General features: G+C 40.0%; 1 protein-coding gene across 2 annotated transcripts in view; it reads right to left on the reverse strand.

Annotated features, from left to right (window-relative positions):
- cdon (cell adhesion associated, oncogene regulated) overlaps positions 1–23,812 on the reverse strand; it is a 56,981-nt gene that overhangs the window by 20,330 nt on the left and 12,839 nt on the right. For both annotated transcript variants that reach the window (XM_007552322.2, XM_016671651.1), the window contains exons 2-7: positions 9,124–9,256; positions 7,134–7,412; positions 5,149–5,295; positions 4,008–4,151; positions 3,631–3,924; positions 2,536–2,805 (exon numbers count right to left, since the gene is read on the reverse strand). In XM_007552322.2, coding sequence (XP_007552384.1) covers positions 2,536–2,805; positions 3,631–3,924; positions 4,008–4,151; positions 5,149–5,295; positions 7,134–7,412; positions 9,124–9,190 — 1,201 coding nt within the window. In that variant the 5' untranslated portion in view covers positions 9,191–9,256. The remainder of the gene's footprint in view (positions 1–2,535; positions 2,806–3,630; positions 3,925–4,007; positions 4,152–5,148; positions 5,296–7,133; positions 7,413–9,123; positions 9,257–23,812) is intronic.

Here is a 23,812-nt window from a genome sequence, read left to right on the forward strand (position 1 = left end):
GCTCTGCCGCTGCGCTCTGCCGCTGCGCGCCGGTCCGCGCTCTGCCGCTGCGCACCGGCCCGCTTTGTAAAACAAACAGGCCTGAAGCTGGTAACACTAGACCTGATTCCTGGACCGTGGCCAGCTGTCACACATTCCACACACCGACCAGTAAAACACCAGAGAGAATCGGACCTGAGTGTCCGGAGAAACAAACATGGTTCATTAGGGAGATGCACAAGGATGGTGAACACCTGAAGCTCACTTTGGTTTGTAGGGCTGAAACGATTAATCGTGATTAATTGATTAACTAAGTTAGCAATCGATTAATCTGCAACTGCAATTGATGACAACTGAAGGGAGCACAGTTACTTGGTTGTGCTGTAAAATAGTAATATGTGCCTGGAAAATATATTGTACCGCCTCTTTAAGGATCGCAGCAAAACAAACAACTGAATGCTGAATACATACAATGTTGTAAAAATACCAGATTAAACAAAATGCAGAATGCTAATTTCCGTCAGTAGTCTCATAGTTATAGACAGAAATGTTTTTACAACAGTAAAGTCGCATAAAAATGATTTTTCACAGATAATCTACCAATATAATCTATAGTAATAGTCCTGGGAGGATTAAGATGACTAGATTCTCAATCCTCTTCTGAAAACTACGCAAGAGGATTGAGGCCATTGGAAAAAAACTAATTGAGACTTTTTTTCTCAAATTTCTATCTTTTTGATAGAATTCTAGAGTTAATCTCAGAATTCTGTTTTTTATTTCTCAGAATTCTGACTAGAAACTTATGAATTCTGAGAAAAAAGCTAGAATTTCCTTCTTTTTTTTCAGTGGCCCTAATTTTCTTCCGTACAAAAAAACACCTCATATGTTATTGGAAAGTATTGAGGGCGTCCTTTTCATGGTGATGGAAAACATTCATACGGAACTCAAAAATAACCCATTTCAGATTGTTTCCCCTGATTTGTTGCAATAACAGTTTACTCTGACTACGAAGGGCTTGATAAGCTCTGCGCCTGGTACCGCAGAGTGTTTACTACATCTCCTGATAGTCGGCCCTGGCTTCTGCGTATGAAGGTGGTCTGCAGAGACTGATCCCAAGTCTTCCTGGTGCGGTTTGTGGAGGGGATCCTGTCTGATCTGAACTCCCCGTGTCTCGGCATTAATCAGCCAAGGAAGGAGGCCTTGGCACGGGAGAGGATTGGAGGCTCGTGAGGGGGAGGAGGGCTGTGATGTGTTAATAAATAAAAGGCAGTTGTGTACGATGTTGACAGCTGGGTGGTCTGGACCTCGTCATAGCCCTCTGCGACTACTCCTTACATTCCTGCGTCCGGGGCTTATCCCTGACGGTGCGCACAAAGCTCACTCTCACGCTCAGTTCAAGGCTCAGGAGGAGGCGGCCTTGGCTTTGGCCTGCACCCCCCCCGACCCTCCTACAGACACACACAGAGTCACACAGAGAGCAAGGACGCCCTGCAGATACTGTATGAGCAGACCTGCAGAGAGCCAACACAAACTTAGGGTGGATTCACAACTGATTTGAGACAAAATTGCAATATTTGCTACATTTTCAGCTGGGGCGGTTCACGTTCACACTGCACTGTCAAACAAACCAAACTAACTGAAAAATCTGTTCCCCTCCTCGCCTTTGGGTGGCGCTGTAGCAAGAACCACTCAAGGAAACGACAAAAATCTCTGAAGAAGACACTGAGCGCAACTTTCTTCCTCACGAAATGTACACAAAAATGGAGTGTTGTCAGATTTTAGCAGTTGTAGGATTTCTCTAAAAACAAGTTATTTTTCCCGCTAGCTCTAGACAGTCTCTTCTTCAGAGGTTTTCATGTCCAAGTGGGATTCACAGAGGGCTGGACAATAAATCAATAACAATATATGTTGTGATAGATACATGATCAATATCAATAGATGATACGTCTGATAGAATATTCAGTAATTTCACAGAAGTTCAATCCAGAACCGCACAGCATTCTGGCTAAGCCAGGTTGGTGGAATTACTCACTCTTTGGTTACCTAGCAACTCACTCACTCTTTGGTTACCTAGCAACTCACTCACTCTTTGGTTACCTAGCAACCCCCACCTGGTTAACTGGCGCAGTAGCAGTTTAAGTTTTCTCCACTGTGCCTCATATCTACTTAAAAATAAACAACAACGTGGAGTAAAGACTGGATGAAACGGGAAACGTCACACGTCTCAGTATTTCAGATATTTAAAGCAAAAGAACTAATCAATAATTGTTGATATCGATCGATGTGAAATGCTATTGCCTGACATTCGCATATGAATTCGAACCAGGTTAAAGTTTGTTGCTTCTTGTATGCAACGGTGACAGCCAGAGGAAAAACAAATAAATGTCCATCCTAAAATAAACATTTTCACCACACGAGCTGAATTATAGGGGAAAAAAGTCCTCAACCTTCAGTTGAATATTTAATGTTGTAAACTGGAAATAAGAGCTGAAAATCACCAGGGTTTGAGAACTTTCCATTAGTTGAGAGAGTTGAGGTCAGCCGAAGCTCTCGTACCTGGCTGTATCGTGAGGATCCCATGCGCCTGCGCCGAGCCGATGCCGTTGTCCAGCAGACACTGGTACACACCTTCATCCTGCAGCGTCGCGTCTGACACCACGAGCGAGGACCCAGAGATTTGTAGGCGTAGAGATGGAGCGACAGGTTCGGCGTTGAACAACCAGGTGACGTTCGGGGCCGGGTTTCCTCTCGCTGAGCAGGTGAAACGAGCAGAAGAGCCCAGTGGAACAAGCTGGTCAACCGGACCGTCGACGATGGAGGCGGGCTCTGTTAGAGAAACAGTCAGACCATCATCAGCACCAAAACGTCTGCAGACGTCCTGGGTTTTCTTTAGTGCCGTCAAGCAGTTAAAAAAATTATTCTTAATCACACTCTAGCTATTAAATACCTCCTTCTGCCACACTTCAATTAAAATTAATTATGGACAATTATGTAATTGTCTGCATTATGTAAAAAAAGCGCATCAAAATCTTCTGATTAAAGGCATACGACCAAAAAAAGAGTAAATTTTTGCCAAAAACTCAGATTTTTAGATTAATCTCATACATTTTCTTTGGAAAAAAACAAGGACATTTCTGAGCTCCAAAAGTTTAAAATTTCCCTGAAAAAAAAACCTGAAAGTGAGATTAATCTCATATTTTCTAGGAAAAGAACATGGAAATTGGTGAGTTTGAAAAGTCGAAAAGTGAAAGAAACTCAAAAATTAATCTAAATTTTTTTTGAGAAAGAAACTTTTCAAAAGTTTCTGAGTTGAACTTCTGAAAAATTGAAAAAGTGCAAAAAAAATGAAGAAATTTTAAGATTAATCTCAGAAAATTTCTAGTTTTTTTCTAGAAAATATCCAAGTTTAAAAAATTGAAAATTTGTGAGAGAAAGAACTAAGAAATTATTTCCACTTTTTGAAACTCTTACATTTTATAGAAAAAAAGAAGCTAATTTTTGACTTTTCAGACTCAGAAATATTCTAGAGAAAAAACAAACTTCTGTGTTTTCTGGGAGAAATGTACTCCTTTTTTAATCAACAATGGCCCATATATCCCGTTGTTTTACCACGTTAACTTTGACAGCCCTAGTTTTATTTCTCTTTCTTACCGAGGACGTTTACAGTGTAGTCGGGTCCGATCGCGGCGCCCCGCTCGGTCTCGACCCTGCAGCTGTAGCGCCCTTCATCGCTCCTCGTCAGCCGGCTGAACTCCAGGTTGTTGCCTCGTCTCTGGAGCGAAGGCCTGGATGCCCGGACCTCCTGACCGTTCTTAAACCAAGTGGCTGCAGGCGCAGGACTCCCGGTGACGACGCACTCCAACGTCAGCGGCTCCGAATGCAGCATCGAAACCGACAGCGGAGCGGTGGGATAAACTATCCGAGCCGAGGAGGAGGAAGAGGATCCTGCACACAAATGGGTAACGAATCACTAACAGGAAGTAGTAAAAACAAACAGAAATCTGCATCTTTTTACGAGTTTTACTGACGTTTGACTAGCAGCTTGACGCCGTGGGACTGAACAACGGTTTCCCCGGTAACAGGGTTCACGGCGCCGCACTTGTACATGCCCTGGTGCTGGGCCGACACCGAGACAATCTGCAGGTTGCCGGATGGAAGCAATAAATAGTTATCTGAAAAGAGAGAACAGCACATTCAGTTACAGCGTTTAGTGGGTTACATGTAACAAAAAACACAGAGCAGGGTGGAGAATTTCTCTTTTTTATGCAGCACAAGTAAACTTTCACCTCCTTTTGATAACCAATCCGTACTTTACAGTTTTGACTATTTTAGATTTTATTATGAGACGGGATGTTTGCAAGTAAAACGTAATTTTAAAAAAGAATGAAAAAAGAAGACAGAACTGCTGCTATTAATAACTTTTGTACAGTTTTGGCTTCATTCTGGTATATGATATTTATTTTTTTAGCAATTTGCTTTTTTGAGTCTACACTCGATTAATAGATTACTAAATTAGTTAACGATTATTTCAATAATAGATTAATCGTGACCGTTTCATCCCTACAACGATCAACTGCATTTGACTATCCTGTACCAAAGTGTGAATCGGATTCTGATATGTAAATATGATTAAATAGATTAATCATAGCTAAATGTGATTAATCGATTAATCATTCTATTTACATAGAAGGGTTTTTAATTGAAATGTGAAATAATATTTTTGTACAGTTTTGGTTTAATTGCTGCTCTGAATGCTGTTTTTAAGCAACTTGCCTTTTTCTGAGTAATTGATTAATTGATCAATTACTAAATTTGTTGATTATTTCAGTAAATGATTAATCATAATTAAAAGTAAACATAATCACAATATGATTATGAATTCTCCACCTAAAAGTTAAGCAAGACCATAAAAAGACTAAAATTAATTCTATAACTAATAAATCTAAACGGTATTTAACTAATAATAACAAGCAAACAACCAACTAAATTAAACAAACAAAAAGTCATAACAAAATGAAACTAAAATATAATCAAAAACTCAAACTTTTATGACCCTGATATGAACTGGAAGACATTTGTTTTGCAGAGAGCAGTGAGAGGTCTGGCTCTCCATGAAATCAATCATTATTAAAGTTAAACTGTCCCGTGTTTACGTAGTTTCAAACAAACCTCTTGACTCTTCGATCCAGTCGCCTCTGACTCTCAGTTTGGGCCGAGCCGGCGGAGCGCTGCGCGGCAGCGGACACTCTATGACCGCCGTGCCGCCTTCCTGCGCCGACACCGCTGGCCGTCGCCCGGCTTCATATTCTGATATTTCTGCATGAAACGGAGAGAAAAACACCCACTGAGCCACGGCGCTACTTGAAGTGAAGCTGTTTGTGTTGGATCGCCGGGTTTGTTTATTGTTGCAGAGAGGGATTCGGTTCGTGCCTGATACGGCTTCCGATCGGGGTCAAGCACTTAACGTGGAGGCCAAGAGAAAGCAGCGTCCCAGCAGGAGCATAACACGCTTCCACACAGGAAAGCCCAAGGCTCATTAAGGATAGCAGACAAGAGGCATCTGGACGGCTGCCTGACTAAAACTCCAACTGCTTCCTTCCCGTCCGCCACTCAGCGGCCGGCAGCCGAGGCTACGCTTCCTTTGTACTTGTTCGAAACGCATAAATGGACTTCCTTTACTCAAGGATGCTTCCTCTCTTTCTTCAACGCTCTTTGAAGTGAAGTGTGCAGATTATGATCCGTGGCGATACGTAGCGATACATAGCGCCTTTTTATTCCTCCATTTGGGTCTAAAATCAGCCCAAACACTTAACAAAAGAGGAAAAAGAAACACCCAGCTGTTTTTTGGCAGTAAGTTAATGTTTTCTGGTGCCTGGAGAGTGAGCCGTTGAAAAAATATCCCGAATGTAACGTCACAAATCGGCACCGTTACTTAGCAACCCCAGCGGAACTCCACCCATCGCCTAGCAACCCAAGCCGAGTCCAGCACTCTGTGCTTTCTTAAAAATTCAGAAATACAAAAATACTTTATTGATCCTAAAGAGAAACTAAATGCTGTGGTTAGACGGGTCACAATAAGTAGTAAATAAATTAAAACAAGCTCAATAATCTCTCTCTTTCTACCAAAGGTTGGATGACTAAAGTCTTCATTCAAGTGCTTTTTTTTTGAAGGATAATTTTGTTTACAGACTTCATGATTCATTTTCTGTTTAGTTTATTAATTTTGGATATGAAAAATGTCTTCCAGTTGCAGTGTTAGAATTTAAAGTTTATTGATCTTTGAAACTGTGTTCTTGCACTATTACCATTATATTACTTGAAAATGATTTCAAAACAACAATATTAATGTTTATTGAAATAACTTCTGGGGCAATTTATTGTCCAGAAAATGTGTTACTGTGACAGTCCCAGATGTCATTAACTCAGAAGTCTTCAAAGAATTACAGGAAAAATCTCCTGTAGCAGTCTGTATGGAAGAAGCTTCTGACTAAAGACAATGAACGGGTTGGCATAAGTCTAAGGTGTTATAAAAAAATATGTTCATTATATTTTTTGCAAAAATCATTCTTAAATAAAAAATTTTTTGTCTGATCAGTTTTGGACTCCTTTCAGATCGAGTTGTTTTAGGGTTTCTGTCACTTTAGATCAAAATTAGCTGCTGCTGGCCACGTCCCCAACTCAGTGTTTACTCTCACACATGAAAATAACTGCAAACAGATGTGCAATTATACAACTGTACATCTTTGAAAAGCATTAGTAGAGCCTCCTACACAACCAACAAGAATGCAACAAGTGGTTTCTAAATGGCAAGTCAACAACAAAACACTGTTGTTCTCTTTTCCAGCAGCCATTGTACATGGCATACAACCAGCTGACCAAACATACTGGAGCTTTGCTTGCATTGCTAGGTGACGGGGTGGGTTCAGCTGAGGTTGCTAGGTAACGGAGCAACGCGCCTTGAATGTGTCTTAATCGGGAAGATTTTGAAACTGCTCCTTTTCGAGACACCAAAAACTGGCTGTGTGTGTTTTTTTAAGAGCTTTGGCTGTTTTTAAAAGCAGCTAAAGAACAAAAACATATAAAATGTGAATTATGTACAACAGGTCCCATTTTCAAACAATAAAATCGGTTTACCGCCCAGCTCTAATCCGTACCTGCAAGAGCCACCCGGGCGAGGCGGCTGGCGACGGCCGGCCCGCGGCCCGAGTGCGCCACACACTGATAGACGCCGGCGTGGTCGGGCGTGAGGCTGGAGATGACCAGGGAGCCGCGGCCAAGCTCCACCCCAGGCAGCGCGTCCCGGTCCAGGGGACGGCCTCGGAAGCGCCAGGAAACCGCCGCCGACGGAGGGCTCGCTGAGCACTGCAGACGGACCGCAGAACCTGGACTCTGGACCACAGAGGTTGGCTCAGAGCGGAGAGACGGATACTGAGCTGGAGAGAAAACATGACAGGAGAAACGGGTCCAGAAACGTGAATCATCCGATTGCACCGCATTACGACATGCAGACTGGGATTTCTCACTAATAACATCAACACTCGGAGGCTCCGACACTCGGCAACATGCTTTTCCTGACGAATGCTAAGAACTGGAGCAATTTGGAGATGATTAACAGTTCATTTGGTTTTTAAATTAGTCCTGCAAAGTTAAAAAAAAAAAAAAAAATCCAAATGTGCCACAAAAAAGCAGCAAACACCATTTAGCAGTGGTACATTAAATGTCACCGTTTAAAAACTGATGGTAGTGAAAAAAAATTTATAAGCACTTTTTCATCAATATTAAGTCAACTTAAAACTTAAAACAAGCTCAGGTTTCCTGTTGAAAAGCTACTACATTAGTTTCTCTTGTTTCAAATGTACTAAGATATTTGGACTAGAAACTAGACCAAAAATATTAAAATTATTGATTAATCGTGATTAATCAATTATTAAAATAACCGTCAACTCATTTAGTAATCGATTAATTGTTAATTGCAGTATAAAGACTCAAAAAGAGGCTATTTGTTGAAAGGACAACATATTCAAAGCAGTAATTAAGCCAGAACTGTCCTAAAAATATAAAAATTAGCATTTAAGATTAAAAAACATCTTTGTCTGTAAATCATTTCTACACAGAACTCCTCAAGTTGAATAACTTTAACTTCACCTGGTTCAAATTCTGTAAAAATAAACACCTCGTGTTAAGCATATCCAATTATTAATCAGTTAATATACAGATCTGTTCCACGCTGTATGAAGTCAAGCAGAAACTGCTGAGCTTTTCACATATTGTAAATATTTTTCTTAGCTGCAGATGATCAAAACATTCTCTAAAGAAATGCTGCTATTCCATTTTAGGCAATAAAACATTTAGTTTCTCATTTAAAAAAAGGAATGAAATACCTTGCTTATATTTTTATCCATTTCTAATGTTGCATTAAAAAAAGTCTTAAGTGGTTAAATAAAAAATCTCTGGAACAAAACAATTTTTAAAAATCCAATTAATCGACAATCGATCGACAATAATCTGATTGTTTTCTGCCTGTTCTGGTTTCCATTTTCCAGTTTTTATTTTTGCATTTTAAACTTTAGATCAGGGGTGTCCAAAGTGTGGCCCATGGGCCATTTATGGCCCCTGAAATGATTTTGATCGGTCAAATCAAAATTTGGCCAACATAATATTTAAAAAAAACTGAATATTTGGATATTGTCCGTTTTTCTTTATTTTATTTTAGATCTTAAAGGATTTATAGATTTCATAAAAAAATGTTTATTAGAGAAGATAGAACTAAAAAAAAGCGATTTTTTTTCTCTTAATAATTCAGATGTTTTTATAAAAACACCATAAAAAAAGGAAAGTAAGTTAAAAAGCCAGGTTGTCCCTGATGCATTTAAAGAACAAAAACAGTGGGAATTTTCAGTTTTGATTCATTTAAGGCAGTGTTTCTCAACTCCGGTCCTCAGGCCCCCCTGCTCTGCATGTTTTAGATGTGCCTCTACTCCAGAACAGCTGATTCAAATGATTGCATGACCATCAAACTGCAGAAGCCTGTTAATCACCCAGAGATACAATTCAGGTGTGAAACACCTAAAACATGCAGGGCAGGGAGGCCTGAGGACCGGAGATGAGAAACACTGATTTAAGGGAAGAATAGTTGGAACTTACTTGAGCAGCTGATAATCTGGCTGAGCCACAGCACAGTGGACAGGAGGACCCTTAGGCCACTGTCCATGGCGGCCTTTGACCCCAGCCAGCGGCCGTGTTGCCTGGAACGCGCGTCCTCTCCCGCTTAGAAAACCTGAAACAAACACAGAGAAAACCAGACACACTAAATAAATTTAAAAAGCAGAAAAAAGGTGCGACTTTATGGCTGGAAAACTGATTTTATTACAGTTTTTATTCTTGTTCTTGTAAAACATTCCCATTTTAACAGGCTTAATCTGGATGCCACTAAATAAAAAATGTGATTTATTACATTAAGCTGCTCACAGAAACTGCATTTAATCATATTGTTGAATTTAATGATATTTATAGATGCTCTGTTGGAAAAGTAACTGTAAAACCAAAAATAATATTTCCAATCCAAATGTCAGTTTAGCCTGGACGATATGGCTGAAAAAGTATCACAATACGAGGGTTTCATCTCAGTCGATATATTATAATTACTGATTAGTTTTTTGTTTTAAATATCTGAAATACTGCTGGACTGGGGCGACATTTCCTGTTCTATCCAAGGTTTTCACTCCATGCTGTTGTTTATTTTTAATCAGTTATAAGGAACAGAGGGGAAACCTTAAACTGCTGCTGTAAGTTACTCAACAGGTCGTTGCCAGGCAACCAAAGAATGGGTGGGTTGCTAGGTAACCAAAGAGTGAGTGAGTGAGTGAGTGAGTGAGTGAGTGAGTGAGTCAGCTGATTCCACCAACTTTTCTAAAGGTTGTGAGGATACAACTCTGTCAGTTTTGTTTTTTTATTTAACATCAATAGTCAAATTCGTTGCAATAAAAATAATACAGTAAATCAAAAATCTTGTAAGAAATGTTCAACAATAAATCATCATCAGCTTTATTTATAAATCGGTTTAACAGCAGAAACAAAGTGAGGAACATCAGTAAAATTACACAGACAAAAAACTGTTTTTATTAAGTAAAGTCACGTCTGAGTTGGGCTGAAGGTCAATGAGTGAAAATAAATGTTAATATAAATGATAAGTGATGACATAAAAAATCTCCCTCACTTCTAATATACCCTGTTGTCCCACCGAGTTTCTCCTCACCAGCAGAAGAGCCAGAGGACGAGAGGAGTAATTAGGAGCATTCCTCCATCCTTTTCAACTCAAACCCTCTGAAAGCTCCTCCTCCTCCATCTCCTCCTCATCCTGGCTTTGATCCCATGCTCCTGGTTGGTAACCGGGCCCGGAGCCTCAGGCGGCTCAGACAATGGCCGCCCAGCTGTGACATTCACGCTGGCGGCTCGCAGCCACCGGCGTTCGGGGCTGAGGGGTCAGAGGGGTCAGAGGGGAAAAGCGCGGCGCCTGGGTGGGAAGGCAGGAGGTGAGCAGGTTTCTAACCCTCATTCTTCAGGCTGAGATGTTGTTTCAAACACCTGACAATCAGTCAGGTCAGTTTGCTTAGCCTCCCGTCGGAGAGCAGGAGCTCATTTTCAGTTCCGACGGAGAAAAACTCAACTGATGCGTAGGAATTTAAAGCAAATATAGAGAACAGAACACAAAAATATTACCAAGTGTGTTTGGTGCAAATATCTTAATACACTTTAAATAAGTATAAACTAATGTAGAAAGATATGGGAGCTTGTTTTAATTCCTTAATATTTATGAAAATCACAGAAAATTTCACTTTTGACATTGAATACATTTATTTTTTCATTAAATAATCTGCCAATGTAGCTAATATTTAAAAAAATAAATATAAAGGGATTATTTACATTGAATCAAGCTTCTATCTATCTTACTGATTTTTCTTACTGATAAGTTAGATTTTTCTTATTTCATATGTAATAAGATATTTGTACTGGAAACTAAATCAAAACTACTTGGTAAGATTGTGAGTTTTTGCAGTGAATAAAGCCAACACAACTTGGGAGAGAAAGTACACTGCAAAAACAAATTACTACCCAGTATTTTTAGTCTAGTGTGGATATCTTAGTACACAAAAGTCGTTTTTCTCTTAAACATGGGAAAAATGTCTTTATTTTAGTGAAATTATCTGCTAATGTAACTAGAACCTTTTCATCAGTATTATAGAATTAAATTGAAACAAGCTCCTAAATCTCACTGAAAGTGAATTATAAGTTCGTTTTGTCTTATTTCAAGATATTTGCACTATAAAGTAGAGCAAAACTACTTGGTAAGATTTTGTCTTTTTGCAGTGAATAAAGCCAACGCAGCTTGGTAGAGTAGGCACACTGCAAAAACCCAAAAGTATTTTTAGTCCAGTTTCTAGAGCAAATACCTTAGTACACTTGAAATAAGACAAAATTAATTTGTAGCAAAATATAGGAGTTGGTTTAGGTCAATAATTCATAATATTGATGAATAACGTCTAGTTCCAAAGTCAGATTATTTTCCCCATGCTATAAGTGAAATAATCTGAAAACAGAACCAGAACTTTTTCACCTATATTAAGAAAGTATTGACTTAAAACAGCTCGTATATCTTGCTGAAAGTTACTTATGAGTCAGTTTTGTCTTATTTCAAGTGTACCAAGATATTTGCACAACAAACCAGACGAAAAATACTTGATAAGATTTTGTGTTTTTTGAAAATCCTTCAAAATTTGCCAACTTGTCCTGCAATGAACAGCAGATTCAGCATGTCAAGCTGTTTAAACTGCACAGTTTAATTCTAATGCTAATTAGTTTAAATGTCAAAACTCCGGCCTTATTGATGTCACCCGACTCCGTCTCTTCATCGGAAACCTGACAGAGAAGAGGAGGAGGAGGTGAGAGGAGGCAGGAAATAATAAACTCTTCCAGCTCCTGGCTCACGCCCCCTTCTCACTCCGGGGTCAGAGGTCAAGGAAGAGCAGAGGGAAAGGACAAACCAGCGGGTGTCTGGTGACCCCGGGTCACCCTCGCTTCTTACTGTTTCAATCACAAACCAGCCTTTTCTCCACATTTTAACACACAGACTGGTGAGCAAAACCTGCCAATTATCAACACTAACTGAAGGGCTGGACAATAAATCAATAAAATATCACAATATCAGCAGATAATAGAATATTCAATGTATGAAACATTCACTAAACCACACAGCATTCTTGGGGGATGAAGGCAGAGGAAAGACTTTAGCTGATCAACCTCTCAGAGTGAGCTAAGAAAGGCTGGTGGAACTCACTCGCTCTTTCGTTACCTAGCAACTCTCTCACTCTCTGGTTGCCTAGCAACAACTTGTTTAGTAACTTGCGCAGGAGCAGTATAAAGTTTTGCCACTGTGCTTCGTAACTGCTTAAAACTAAAAAACTAATCAGTCTGTGCTGACCTAAAGAAGCTAAAATGGCATTAAAATGTAATTTCTCTATAAAAACAGTCGCTACGGCGACTGTTTGTACTAAAACATAGGGTGTTGTCATACTTTCAACAACAACAAATGCAAATGTTGTATCCACTTATGTTGTGGCTCTTAAAGAAAATCTGTCAAAGTCAGCATCAGGAGGAAAAAGCTTTAAAAAACCCATAAGTGAGAAAATCAGCTACGAAACATTTGCTTAGTGATGCTATCTGTGCTGTTTTAACCCCTATAAGCTAACAATGGCGTAAAAATGTCAACTCCCTGATAATTTCTCTTGGTTTTTAAAGAGTAAAACAGTGTTTTAGAGAGACTATTTCTTACACATGGTGTGACATCATCCTTTCTTTCAACATAAAAAAGACCACCTACTCCAGGAAGGCTAACAAACTACTGCTAGTTTGAATGTTGGTTTATCCTCGTGTAAATGACTCAAATAGAAATCTGAATTTGTCAAAACTAGAATCTGGAGGCAAAAGTTTTACAAAAATCATACATGGGAAATGAGCTACAAAATTTATGTTAGCAGTGTTAACCCATAGAAGTTAAAGATGCTAACTGTGCTAACCCAAAGAAGCTAAGGATGGGGTTAAAATGTCAACTCCATGACCATTCTTCTTGGTTTTAAAAGAGTAAACAGGTTTAGTGACTGTTTATTCTATCCAGGGTTTGACGTTAGCCTTTCAATAAAAAATAAAGTCTAAATGTAAAAAAAAAAAAATTCCACTTCAGCAAGGCTAGAAAACTATGGCTAGTTTTCACGTTATTTTATCCTTTTATATTACGGATCTTAAAAATAATCTTGGGAAATGACCTACAAAGTTTGCTGGTGATTGAACTCCCACAATACGTCCAAAACTGAGTTAGCACAGGTAGCACCATGCTAACAGTTCTAACCCCAAGAAGCTAAAGAAGGGGTTAAAATGACAACTCCATGATCATTTTGTCTTGGTTTTTAAACAGCGTTTTATAGTCTAATGCCACTGGTGTGACATTAGACTTTATTTCAATAAAAAAATTATGACATGGAAGATAGAAAACTACTGCTAGTTTTAATGTTAGATTATCCTCTTAAATTATGGGTCTTAAAGAGAAATCTGAAAATTAGTATCAGGAGGCAAAAGCTTCACAAAAAACAAAATATGCTCTCTGATGCTACCTGTGCTAACCACAGGAAGCTAATAATTGTATTTAAATGTAATTTCTCTGTTTTTAAAGAGTAAAGCAGTGTTTTACAGTGACTGCTCTTTCTTACACATGGTGTGACATCACCCTCTTTCAACAACAAAGACAGACGGCTTACTCTAGCAAAGCTAGAAAATCACCACTGCTTTGAATGTTTTATCGCAGCTCTTAAAGATAATCTCTCAAAATTAGTGTCGGGAAGCAAGAGCTTTACAAAAAGTCCAACAGTTGGGAAATAAAGAGCAAAATTCCAGCTGTTGCATCTCCAAGCAGTGCAGAACATTTTACTGAAAAAGAGACAAAAGAGCTGATCAAAATGGAAACGCAACCCCCTCTCGTACACTGAAACCTATCATTATTGACTAAGTATCTGGAAATTTGATGCTGGGGCTCAGAGTCACACCTCAGGATGTATATTCTTTGCATTTCTAGCTGAGGTTTAAATGTGAGCATGCTCAGTCAGGCACATCAACCCACATCAGACAGAGGCTGGCGTTTCTCCATCTCACAGGTCGCAACAAGCCCTGCACGCTGCCCCCATGTCAGCGCTGGAAAATCCTGCCTCTGCCGGAATAATGATATATAATTACAATGATAACAACAGTGCTGGAACAATGCACTGCCAAGCATGGGCACTTTGGCACAAGGTACAGTAAGACACCGGAGATGATTCTGTATCCGTCTCTCTTATTTCTACTCTCATCTCGGCTCGTACATCCGTTGGGCCGTGAACTTCCAAATGGATGCCCTTGTGTAAACACACACAGCTGCCTTATCGGGCCCGTCAATCTGCCGCAACGAGGAAACAAAGGGGCATCATTCCTGGTTCTTATCTGTTTGGCTTTTTCCTGTGACATCCACCACCATGAAGCGTCCCGCTCAGTGGAGACAGACACCATGACACCGACCCCTCTGAAGGCGACAGAAACCCACGCTTCCTCTCAAGACTAAACTCGGAGTGGCTTTTAAATAAAGGAACCCAAAGGACGAACCAAATGCTGCTAATGTTAAAGTGTAGCTAGCAAAGCCTCGCCACTGACAAAGTTTGAAAAACTCCAAAGTGGGCGGAGCCAATATACACTAGGGGGCGTGGCTAAGTGGGGGTGGGAGGAGTCACAGTGGGTGTTTCCACACCGATTAGTTCGTTCCAGCAGTAGAAATCTTACAGAAATCAACAGAAATAACTGATCTGTGTGGTGACCGCTTTCAAAAGTTTAAAAAAAGTTAAATGCACCATCTTCTGTCTCAATGCCAAATGTTTCCTAACTAAAACGAATTTTTGTTTACTTAATGCAAGGTATCAACTTTCAGCCATCTCTACTTATAAACATCTATGAATCTCAGGGTAATTTATGTTGATGCTCTTATTTTGAAATGTAATTCTCAACAACCAACATATTTCTCACAAGTCTGAACAGGAAGTGCCCCGCGCCATCTTGGTAGGAAAGCATAGCGCAAAGCTTAGATGAGCCACGACTTCCAGACCAACAAAGAGAAAGGACAGCTCTGGAGAACAGTAAGAGACACTTAAAATGACCAGTTTCTCTGATTTTACTTTTTATAGGTAAATGTTTGAGTAAAATGAACATCGTTCTTTTATTCTATGAACTACTGATAACATGTCTCCGAAATGCCAAGCAGAAAATTTTGTATTTATTTGCAGAAAATGAGAAATGGTTAAAATAACAGAAAAGATTCAATGCTTTCAGACCTCAAATAATGCAAAGAAAACAAGTTCATATTCATTTAGCAAGAACAATACAAATGTTTTAACTCAGGAGTTCAGAAATCAACATTTGGTGGAAGAACCAGGAGGTTTTTAGTGGCTCTTAGTTTTTTACAGACCTGTATATTGGCGCTCTTGACCAATGTGCAAGAGAAATATAAACAAAATGGCTGCTGTCAGGATCAACCATCATGAGATAGATAACAGATTATGTGGACAAGCTGCCTCCTTTCTCCTACCATGACACAGTTCACTACTTGGTGCATTAAAAATCGTCAAGTCAAAAGTAGATGAAAAAAAATTAAATAAAAGTAAAGTCAATCAAATGAAGTAGTCATTTTTTATAGTAGCGGTAAATCCAAAAATTTAAACAGGATTTTGTATGTTTGCTGTATCTAGTTGCGTCACTTTCTGTTAAAAATTTTACTGTATTTACCAAAGTTTAATAAATTATATTAAAGTTGATTTGGACGCAGCAAAGTCACATTTTTAGTAACAGACATGGTTCTATTTATTATAAAAGCTACTGTTTTATAAAAAAAAACAGAATACTTTGGCTTGTTGTAAGAAAATTATGATTGTTATAATTTCACCCTCATCACAATAAAAAGTCTTCGTCTACATCAAGTCTCTGAGCTTTTCGCAGTAAATTCAAGCAGGGTTACTTTTCAAACTTTTCCAGCGCTTCCCTTTGGAGGTAAAATAAAACTAAAGACAGTTTTAATTCAATATGTGACATCATTTCTTACAGCTATTACTGTTAACAAAAATATCGCAATTGCAAAAACTAACATATAAAATATGAAACCACCTTTATTTAAATTACACAGATCAAGGACTTATTGAGCTATGAGGAATGATAAATATTCATTACAGTGAACAAATCAGCTTGTGTTGAGGTAAATTATCTTCCTGGTCAAATTAAACATGCAAGTATTATGAAAATGTTACATTTTTACACGGTTTTGTACTTCCGTTTGGGTCTGTCCTGCTTCTAAAAGTAGTCCACACACTTGAAAAACAATCATACTTTTTGGTGTCTGGAAAATGAGTCGTTTCAAAAATCATCTGAATGCAACATCACAAATCAACAGGCACTGCACCGTTACCTAGCAACCACAGCAGAGTTCCGGCCGTTACCTAGCAACCCAACGTGAGCTCCAGCATGTTTGGCCAGCTGGTTTATGTGCCGTTTAGTGGCTACGTTTTGTTGCTGCCTTAACAAAAAACACGTGCTGCATTCTTGTTGAATGCACAGAAACCTCTATTAATGCTTTTCAAAGATGTACTGTTGTATAATGACTCATCTGTTTGCAGCCATTTTTACAGGAGAGTGTAAACATTGAGTTGGAGGCGTGGCCAGGAGGGAGCAGCTCATTTGGATTTAAAGTGACAGGAGACCCAAAAGCATCTCATTCTGAAGGGAGCAAAGAAATTCTTTAGCCCTATTTATCCTAACCTATTCAAGAAAACATAAGAGGTCACCTTTATGCACAATATAATCACCTGACTTTCTCTCAGGAGTCTTTACAGAATATCAAACCTTTCCAAACCTTGAAAAACATTTTTTTAAAGGATTTCAGGCACTAAAATCCAACCTGCATCTAGGAAATGATCTTAAAATCCAGGAAACCGATGGGATCCCTGGTGATGACACAGGAGAAAATAAACACGAAGCCTGGATCCCCTCAGGGGAGGGAAACAGATCGGAGTTATCAGGCGGGTAGCACCTGCTCTTTGTTTTTCTTTTCAACCCCTCCAGCCAGTAGGAACTACTTAAAGCCCCATTTACCCCTATTTACCCCCGTCATGTGGGGCAGGGCCCACATCCCTGTCGTACTGGGTAAACAGGGACAAAAGCATCAAAGAGCCGGAGGGCAGAGGAAGAACAGGTCACAACTTGGTGCAGGGGGCCTGGCCTGTTCGCTGCTCTACGCCGCGCTGAAAGCAAACAGAAGCTCATGGATTTGATAACCGACACCGATCGGGTCCAAATTAAACCAGGGATTCATGTAAAAACAACAGGGCGAAGCAGATCAGCGGGGCGGAAGAGACGGAGCAAGTCTTTTCTGGAACGGTGGTCTAATCTGACCCGTGATTCACACGCTGAACGCCCCGAACCTGTCTGCACTCGCCCCGCGTCTCAGCGACCGGCGATCCGCAGCGAACACATTCCTCCGTTCCACAGAGAGACGAGGAGCAGAAACCCGAAAGAGACGGCAGGTAGTTCAGGACGGGGGGACGGGGCAGACGGGTAAAAGGAGGGCAGATGGGTAAAAGGAGGGCAGACGGGTAAAAGGAGGGCAGACGGGTGAAAGGAGGGCAGACGGGTGAAAGGAGGGCAAAGGGGTGAAAAGAGGGCAAAGGGGTGAAAAGAGGGCAAACGGGTAAAAAGAGGGCAAAGGGGTGAAAAGAGGGCAAACAGGTAAAAGGAGGGCAGACGGGTGAAAAGAGGGCAAAGGGGTAAAAAGAGGGCAAAGGGGTGAAAAGAGGGCAAAGGGGTGAAAAGAGGGCAAAGGGGTGAAAAGAGGGCAAAAAGAGGGCAAACGGGTAAAAAGAGGGCAAACGGGTAAAAAGAGGGCAAACGGGTAAAAAGAGGGCAAAGGGGTGAAAAGAGGGCAAACAGGTAAAAGGACGGCAAACAGGTAAAAGGACGGCAAACGGGTAAAAGGAGGGCAGACGGGTAAAAGGACGGCAAACGGGTAAAAGGAGGGCAGACGGGTGAAAGGAGGGCAGACGGGTAAAATGAGGGCAAATAGGTGAAAGGAGGGCAAACAGGCAAAAAGAGGGCAGACGGGTAAAAGGAGGGCAAACGGGTAAAAGGAGGGCAGACGGGTAAAAGGAGGGCAAACGGGTAAAAGGAGGGCAGACGGGTAAAAAGAGGGCAGACGGGTAAAAGGAGGGCAGACGGGTAAAAGGAGGGCAGACGGGTAAAAAGAGGGCAGACGGGTAAAAAGAGGGCAGACGGGTAAAAAGAGGGCAGACGGGTAAAAGGAGGGCAGACGGGTAAAAGGAGGGCAGACGGGTAAAAGGAGGGCAGACGGGTAAAAAGAGGGCAGACGGGTAAAAGGAGGGCAGACGGGTAAAAGGAGGGCAGACGGGTAAAAAGAGGGCAGACGGGTAAAAGGAGGGCAAACACCCATGCCTCGATTTCCTCATCCTCCGCTTTTAATTAAGCTCAGAGAATCAGAACCACTCAGAAAAATTAAGATAAAATTACAAAGAAACACGTATGACAATAAAGTCAATGTGAGAATAAACTTTATGGTACTAATATCATTATTATGGTAACATGACTTTATCCTCGTATTATTTTGACTATTCTTGTGATATTATGACTTTATTCTTACGTTATTTAATCTTTATTATCTTATTTCAACTTTATTCTTGTAATATTTTTACTTTTTTTCGTAATGATGTAATTCTTATATTATAAATTTATTTTCCTAATATTATGACATTAATCTTATTCTTGTATTATTTCCACTTTATTCTCATATTTCCAGTTTATTCTTGAAATTTTATTTAAAATAAAAAATTTTGGCTCACAACTTGGCTCATGATTGTTTTAAATATCCAAATTTCTCATGATGCATATTCTGTTTTTTTTTTTTAATTTACAATTCTTCAGGTACCACAACTTTCTCAAGAAGCAACTTAAACTTTCTAGCAAAAACGACGTTATGCCAAAAATAAAACTTAAACAGATTAGCAACTTTGACTGCAACTTTTTGAGAAGGGTTTTACAAAATCAGTAATTTTATTGTGAAAGAATAAAAAAAACGGTGTGACATCCTGGAGGGGCTGATTATGGGCTTCTTGAATCCATCTGGGAGGAAACTAATGAGTGGAGACACGGATCTTCTGGTTTGAGCCCAACTCCGTCTGATTAAAGACTTTATTAAAGGAGGACAGAAAGGGACGGAGGAGAGAAAGATGGTGGGAATTGGAAAGAGGTGAAGGGAGTTGGGACGAGAAAGTGGAGTTATTTTATCTAACAGAGGTAGAAACCACAATGCAAGCTAGCTGCTTTCTCAGTTGGACAAACAACAACATCCTCTTTTTCCCAGCTGTTTATGTTCCCTTTAAATGCATCGCAATAATCATTTTATATCAGTCGATATCAATAATTATTGATTAGTTTTTTGTTCTAAATCTGAAATACTGCCAGCTTGGTGTCGTGACCTTTTCTGTTTTATCTACATTTTTCAATCCCTGATGTTGTATTTTTTTGTTTTTAAGCAGTTATGAGGCAACAGTGGAGAAACATTAAACTGCTGCAGTGCCTGGCACTCAAAAGGTTGTTGCTAGGCAACCAAGGAATGAGTGAGTTGCTAGGTAACCGGAGAGCGAGAGAGCTAGTTGGCATCTTCGATCTGCCTACATATAATCAATAACACTATATATCGCCAAAGACGTGTGATCATGTCAATAGATAAAAGGTCCAATAGAATATTAAATACATAGAATATTTACTGGACTCCGATCCAGAACCGCACAGCATTCTGGGAGATGTAGGCAGAGCGAAGGCTTTAGCCACTCAACCACTCACAGCTAGCAAAGCAGGTTAATTGACCAACTCACTTGCTCTTCTGTTGCCTAGCAACAACCTACTGAGTAACTGGCGCAGCAGCAGCTTAAGGTTTCGTCACTCTGCCTCTTGAAAATAATAACAGTGTGGAGTGAAAACTAGATGAAACAGGAAAGGTCACACAGGAAAGGTATTTCAGATATTTAAAACAAAAAACTAATCAATAATTATCGATATTGACTAAACTAAAATGCTTTTATCGTGATACGATTTTCAGCCAAAGAAGGGAAGGAGTTAAACTCCTAATGTTATGGACAGATGGTCAACCCTCTTGAAATAGGAGAAAACTCAGGTTTTTAAGATCAATCAACGTCAGATTTATTCATTAATCGATAAGTAGCGTCCCTGCTTTAAACCCGATGCTTCAGACAATGGAAGCATGTGTTCGGTGTCCAGACGGAGCATCAGCCGTCCTGGAGGTGACAAAGAGGCCAAGGCGGCCCCAGAGCGATCTGACGCCACAGTCCCTGCGTCCGCTGCCGTGGAGTGGGATCAGACTGGCGGAGGAATGAAAGGCGAGGCCCTCGGGGATCAGACAGTCACATCCCACAAAGCCCTGTTTACCAAGGACACACACACCCCCGCCTCCTCCCAGCAGCGCCTCTGTTCACCCTAAAGCCCGACTCTCCCCGAGTGCCAGGGCCGGGACCTGGGAGACCGCGCTAATTCCAGCCTGAGGCGCAGAGAAAGGGAGACGGAGCCGCTGAATGGTACAGTATGTGAAACCCCGTCTTAATTGGCGATTGTTCTGGAACGTCTTGTTTTTCCTGGGAATCTGCGAGGCGGCCCGGTTGTTTCCCAAGGTCCTGAACAGCAGGGATTAACCGCGGGGAGGAAACTCAATAGCGCCTCGGACACTGGAAACAGATCTCCGAGTATCGCCGCCAAACAAGGCCACCTTCAAGACCTTTTGCAAAGCGCATGTAACTAACAACCCTGGGCCTTTGTCTAGGCCCTCTGGGCGCTTCCAGCTGATTTCACAGGCCTTTCAGTGCAGACAGAAAGGTAATGGCAGGAACGCTCTGTGGGCCCTTCTTGGCCCGTTCCAACCAAAGTTAGTTCACCAAAACGAACAGAATGACAAAAAATTAAATAAATAAAAACGGTAATTAATGGGGAAAAGCTATAAATGGAATATATTGTGTGTTTATAAATCTAAAACTTACTGAAATTATAGCCATGCTACAAAGACGTAACTATCATGTCTAATTGGTTCTTGGATTAACCAATTAATAATTTAATAGAAAAGGTGCTTAGCAGGCATTTTTTCGTACATAATGTGAACCAAGTGAAGCTAAAAATGTCATTTGAGTTTGGAGAAAAACAAAGAAGTTTTTTTGTTATCTTAAATACAAAATGTATACATTTTTTATTCAGTTTTAACTTAATTACTTCTCTGAATATGTTGTTTTTTCAGTAAATTGCCCTTTTTGAGTTTGTATTCCCCTGTTAACAATTAATCTGCTCCTTAATTAGGTGACAATTATTTCAAAAATTGATTAATCACAATTAATCCGATTAATTGTTTCTTTCATTCATACAAAAATCAACTGAATTTCACTGCCTTTTACCAAAGTGTGTAAAGGATTACAATATGTAAGACCCGCATCGTAATTCTGCAGCAGAAGTCAGACATGATAAATCAGGACGTAAACGACTGAAAATTATAATGATGAAAGAATCGCATCAGGTCACAATCACACTGAGTTCTGACATCCAAACAGGCTGGAGGTTCTGCTCAGCTTCCTCCATATTGTTCTGATTTTGTGACAAAAATGTCGACTCCAGTTGCGCAACAATTTAAAAATGGATCCAGAGGCGGCGTCTGTCATAAACAAAGTGCTGCTGTGTGACGTCAACGTTCTTCTTCTGCACGTTTCGTCAACAATTCACCCAGAAGTTTGATTTCTGTTGCATTTAATTAAAAGAATGAATAACCATGCAAAAACAAAAAAAAAGATTTCTGAAAAATAATTTTAAAAATTGGAGAAGTCGACTCCAAGTCTAAATGTTTAAAATAAAAAACAAAACAATATCAAACTGAAAAAAATCAATAATTTTCTAAAATTAATGTCTTAAAATATGCCAAATCCATAAAAAATGTAATTTGGCCTTAGACACGTTAATCACAAGCCTTATATTTGTTGTCGAAAGTCTGGACTGGTGTTTCCACCCTGGTTACATCATAGCTATGGTGGCTAATCATCGTTTTTTAATGCTAATGATTGCCAGACTTACAGAAACAGGAAACCATAAAGGACTTGAATGACGGCATGAAGTAGGCACAGAAAAACAAAAAGCAATGCATCATTTAAGACCAGATGACATTGATCTATTAGAGAGCCTCACAGACCCGTTTCCAACCCCAGCGAGAGCCATTACTCACAAAATATGAAACAGCGGAAAACCTTCCTAAGAACTGGCTGTTCAACCAAAGCCACTAAATCGCTTCGGTCAGCGTCCACGGTTCAACGCCGAGACAGGCGGGGAGAAAACAGAAGATTGGTTCTGCAAACAGACTCTGCCGACCGGAAAGAACACAAAGGCCACATTCACATCTCCACAAACATCTGGGCCATCTGAGGCGATGAGAACAGGCTCTATGAACGCACAAGGTAGGGCATCCTGCAACGTGTGAGTCGCATTACGTCAGCCGTTAGTTAAACCAACAATTCAGACAACGAGCCGAACACGGCGGAGGCAGAGTGGTGATCCGGGCCGGCTCTGCTGCAGCCGCAACATCTGAACCAGGAAATCACACAGAAAACAACATTCACTGGGTGATAAACTGTCCCAGATGCTATCACAATAAACGATAATGTTGTTTTGACACCATTTTATATAATAGTAATAATGGCTTAATAATGAACAGATTCTCAAGGATTAATACACTTTCAGTTCTAGTCAACATTTAACACTGGAAATGGAAAACATTTTAAATAAAAAAATACATAAAACAACAAATAAAATGAATTATAAAGTCTCTGTAAACAAAACTGTCTTTCAAAAAAAAGGAGCTGGTTGAGAAAAAACACACCAAACTGAAGACTTAATCATCCTATTATTGGTAGAAATATGGCAAAATATAAGAGCTTGTTTTAAGTAAATCATTCTTTATTATTGATTTCAAGAGAAAGTACTTTTTCCACAGCACATTATTTCTTCTACTGCCTCATCTTGGAACATTCAATAATTATTTTCTTGAAACAAGCTCTTATATCTTGTCAGTTTTGTCCTACAAAAATATTTCCACTAGAAACTAGATCAAATATACTTGGTAAGATTTTGTTGTCTTTATAGTGTAAAATGAAGGTTTTTTTAGGGGCTTAGTGAAATATTCTGAAAAACAGAACTTAAAAAACACCAACTCAAATTTAAGACCATTATGAATTAAATTTATATGGCGGCAGCAGACGTGATGAAAGCTGCAGCTCTGTTCTCTTTGGTTCCTCCTTTTCAGCTTCATCTCCCTTCAGAGTCACGACTTTGTTGAAATAAATTTCTTAAAAAGCTCAAACTGGAGCTTCATCATCATGTTTACAAGTTTATGTCGCACCAAAGGCTGAACTTAGATCAGTGCTAGCAGTAGCATTGCTAACCGTTTATGTAACCCAGCTGTATTTTATTTGTTTGTTCTGTGTTACTTGCTTTTCTGTATTGTTTTTACCTTATGGGTAGTGCCCCTTTAAGAGCAAAGCACGACATCACTTTACGGCAGCGTTCCGACTGCAGTTACTAGGGAAACTCCCGGGCTTTAGAGTTTCAGAGCTGCTGCGGAGTAGAGACATGCCAGTCTCTGCCGTCCTTCTGCATAGCGCCAGACTTC

This window comes from Poecilia formosa, unplaced genomic scaffold (assembly GCF_000485575.1).
Source record: "Poecilia formosa unplaced genomic scaffold, Poecilia_formosa-5.1.2 Scaffold48, whole genome shotgun sequence".
Classification (NCBI taxonomy): Eukaryota; Metazoa; Chordata; class Actinopteri; order Cyprinodontiformes; family Poeciliidae; genus Poecilia; species Poecilia formosa.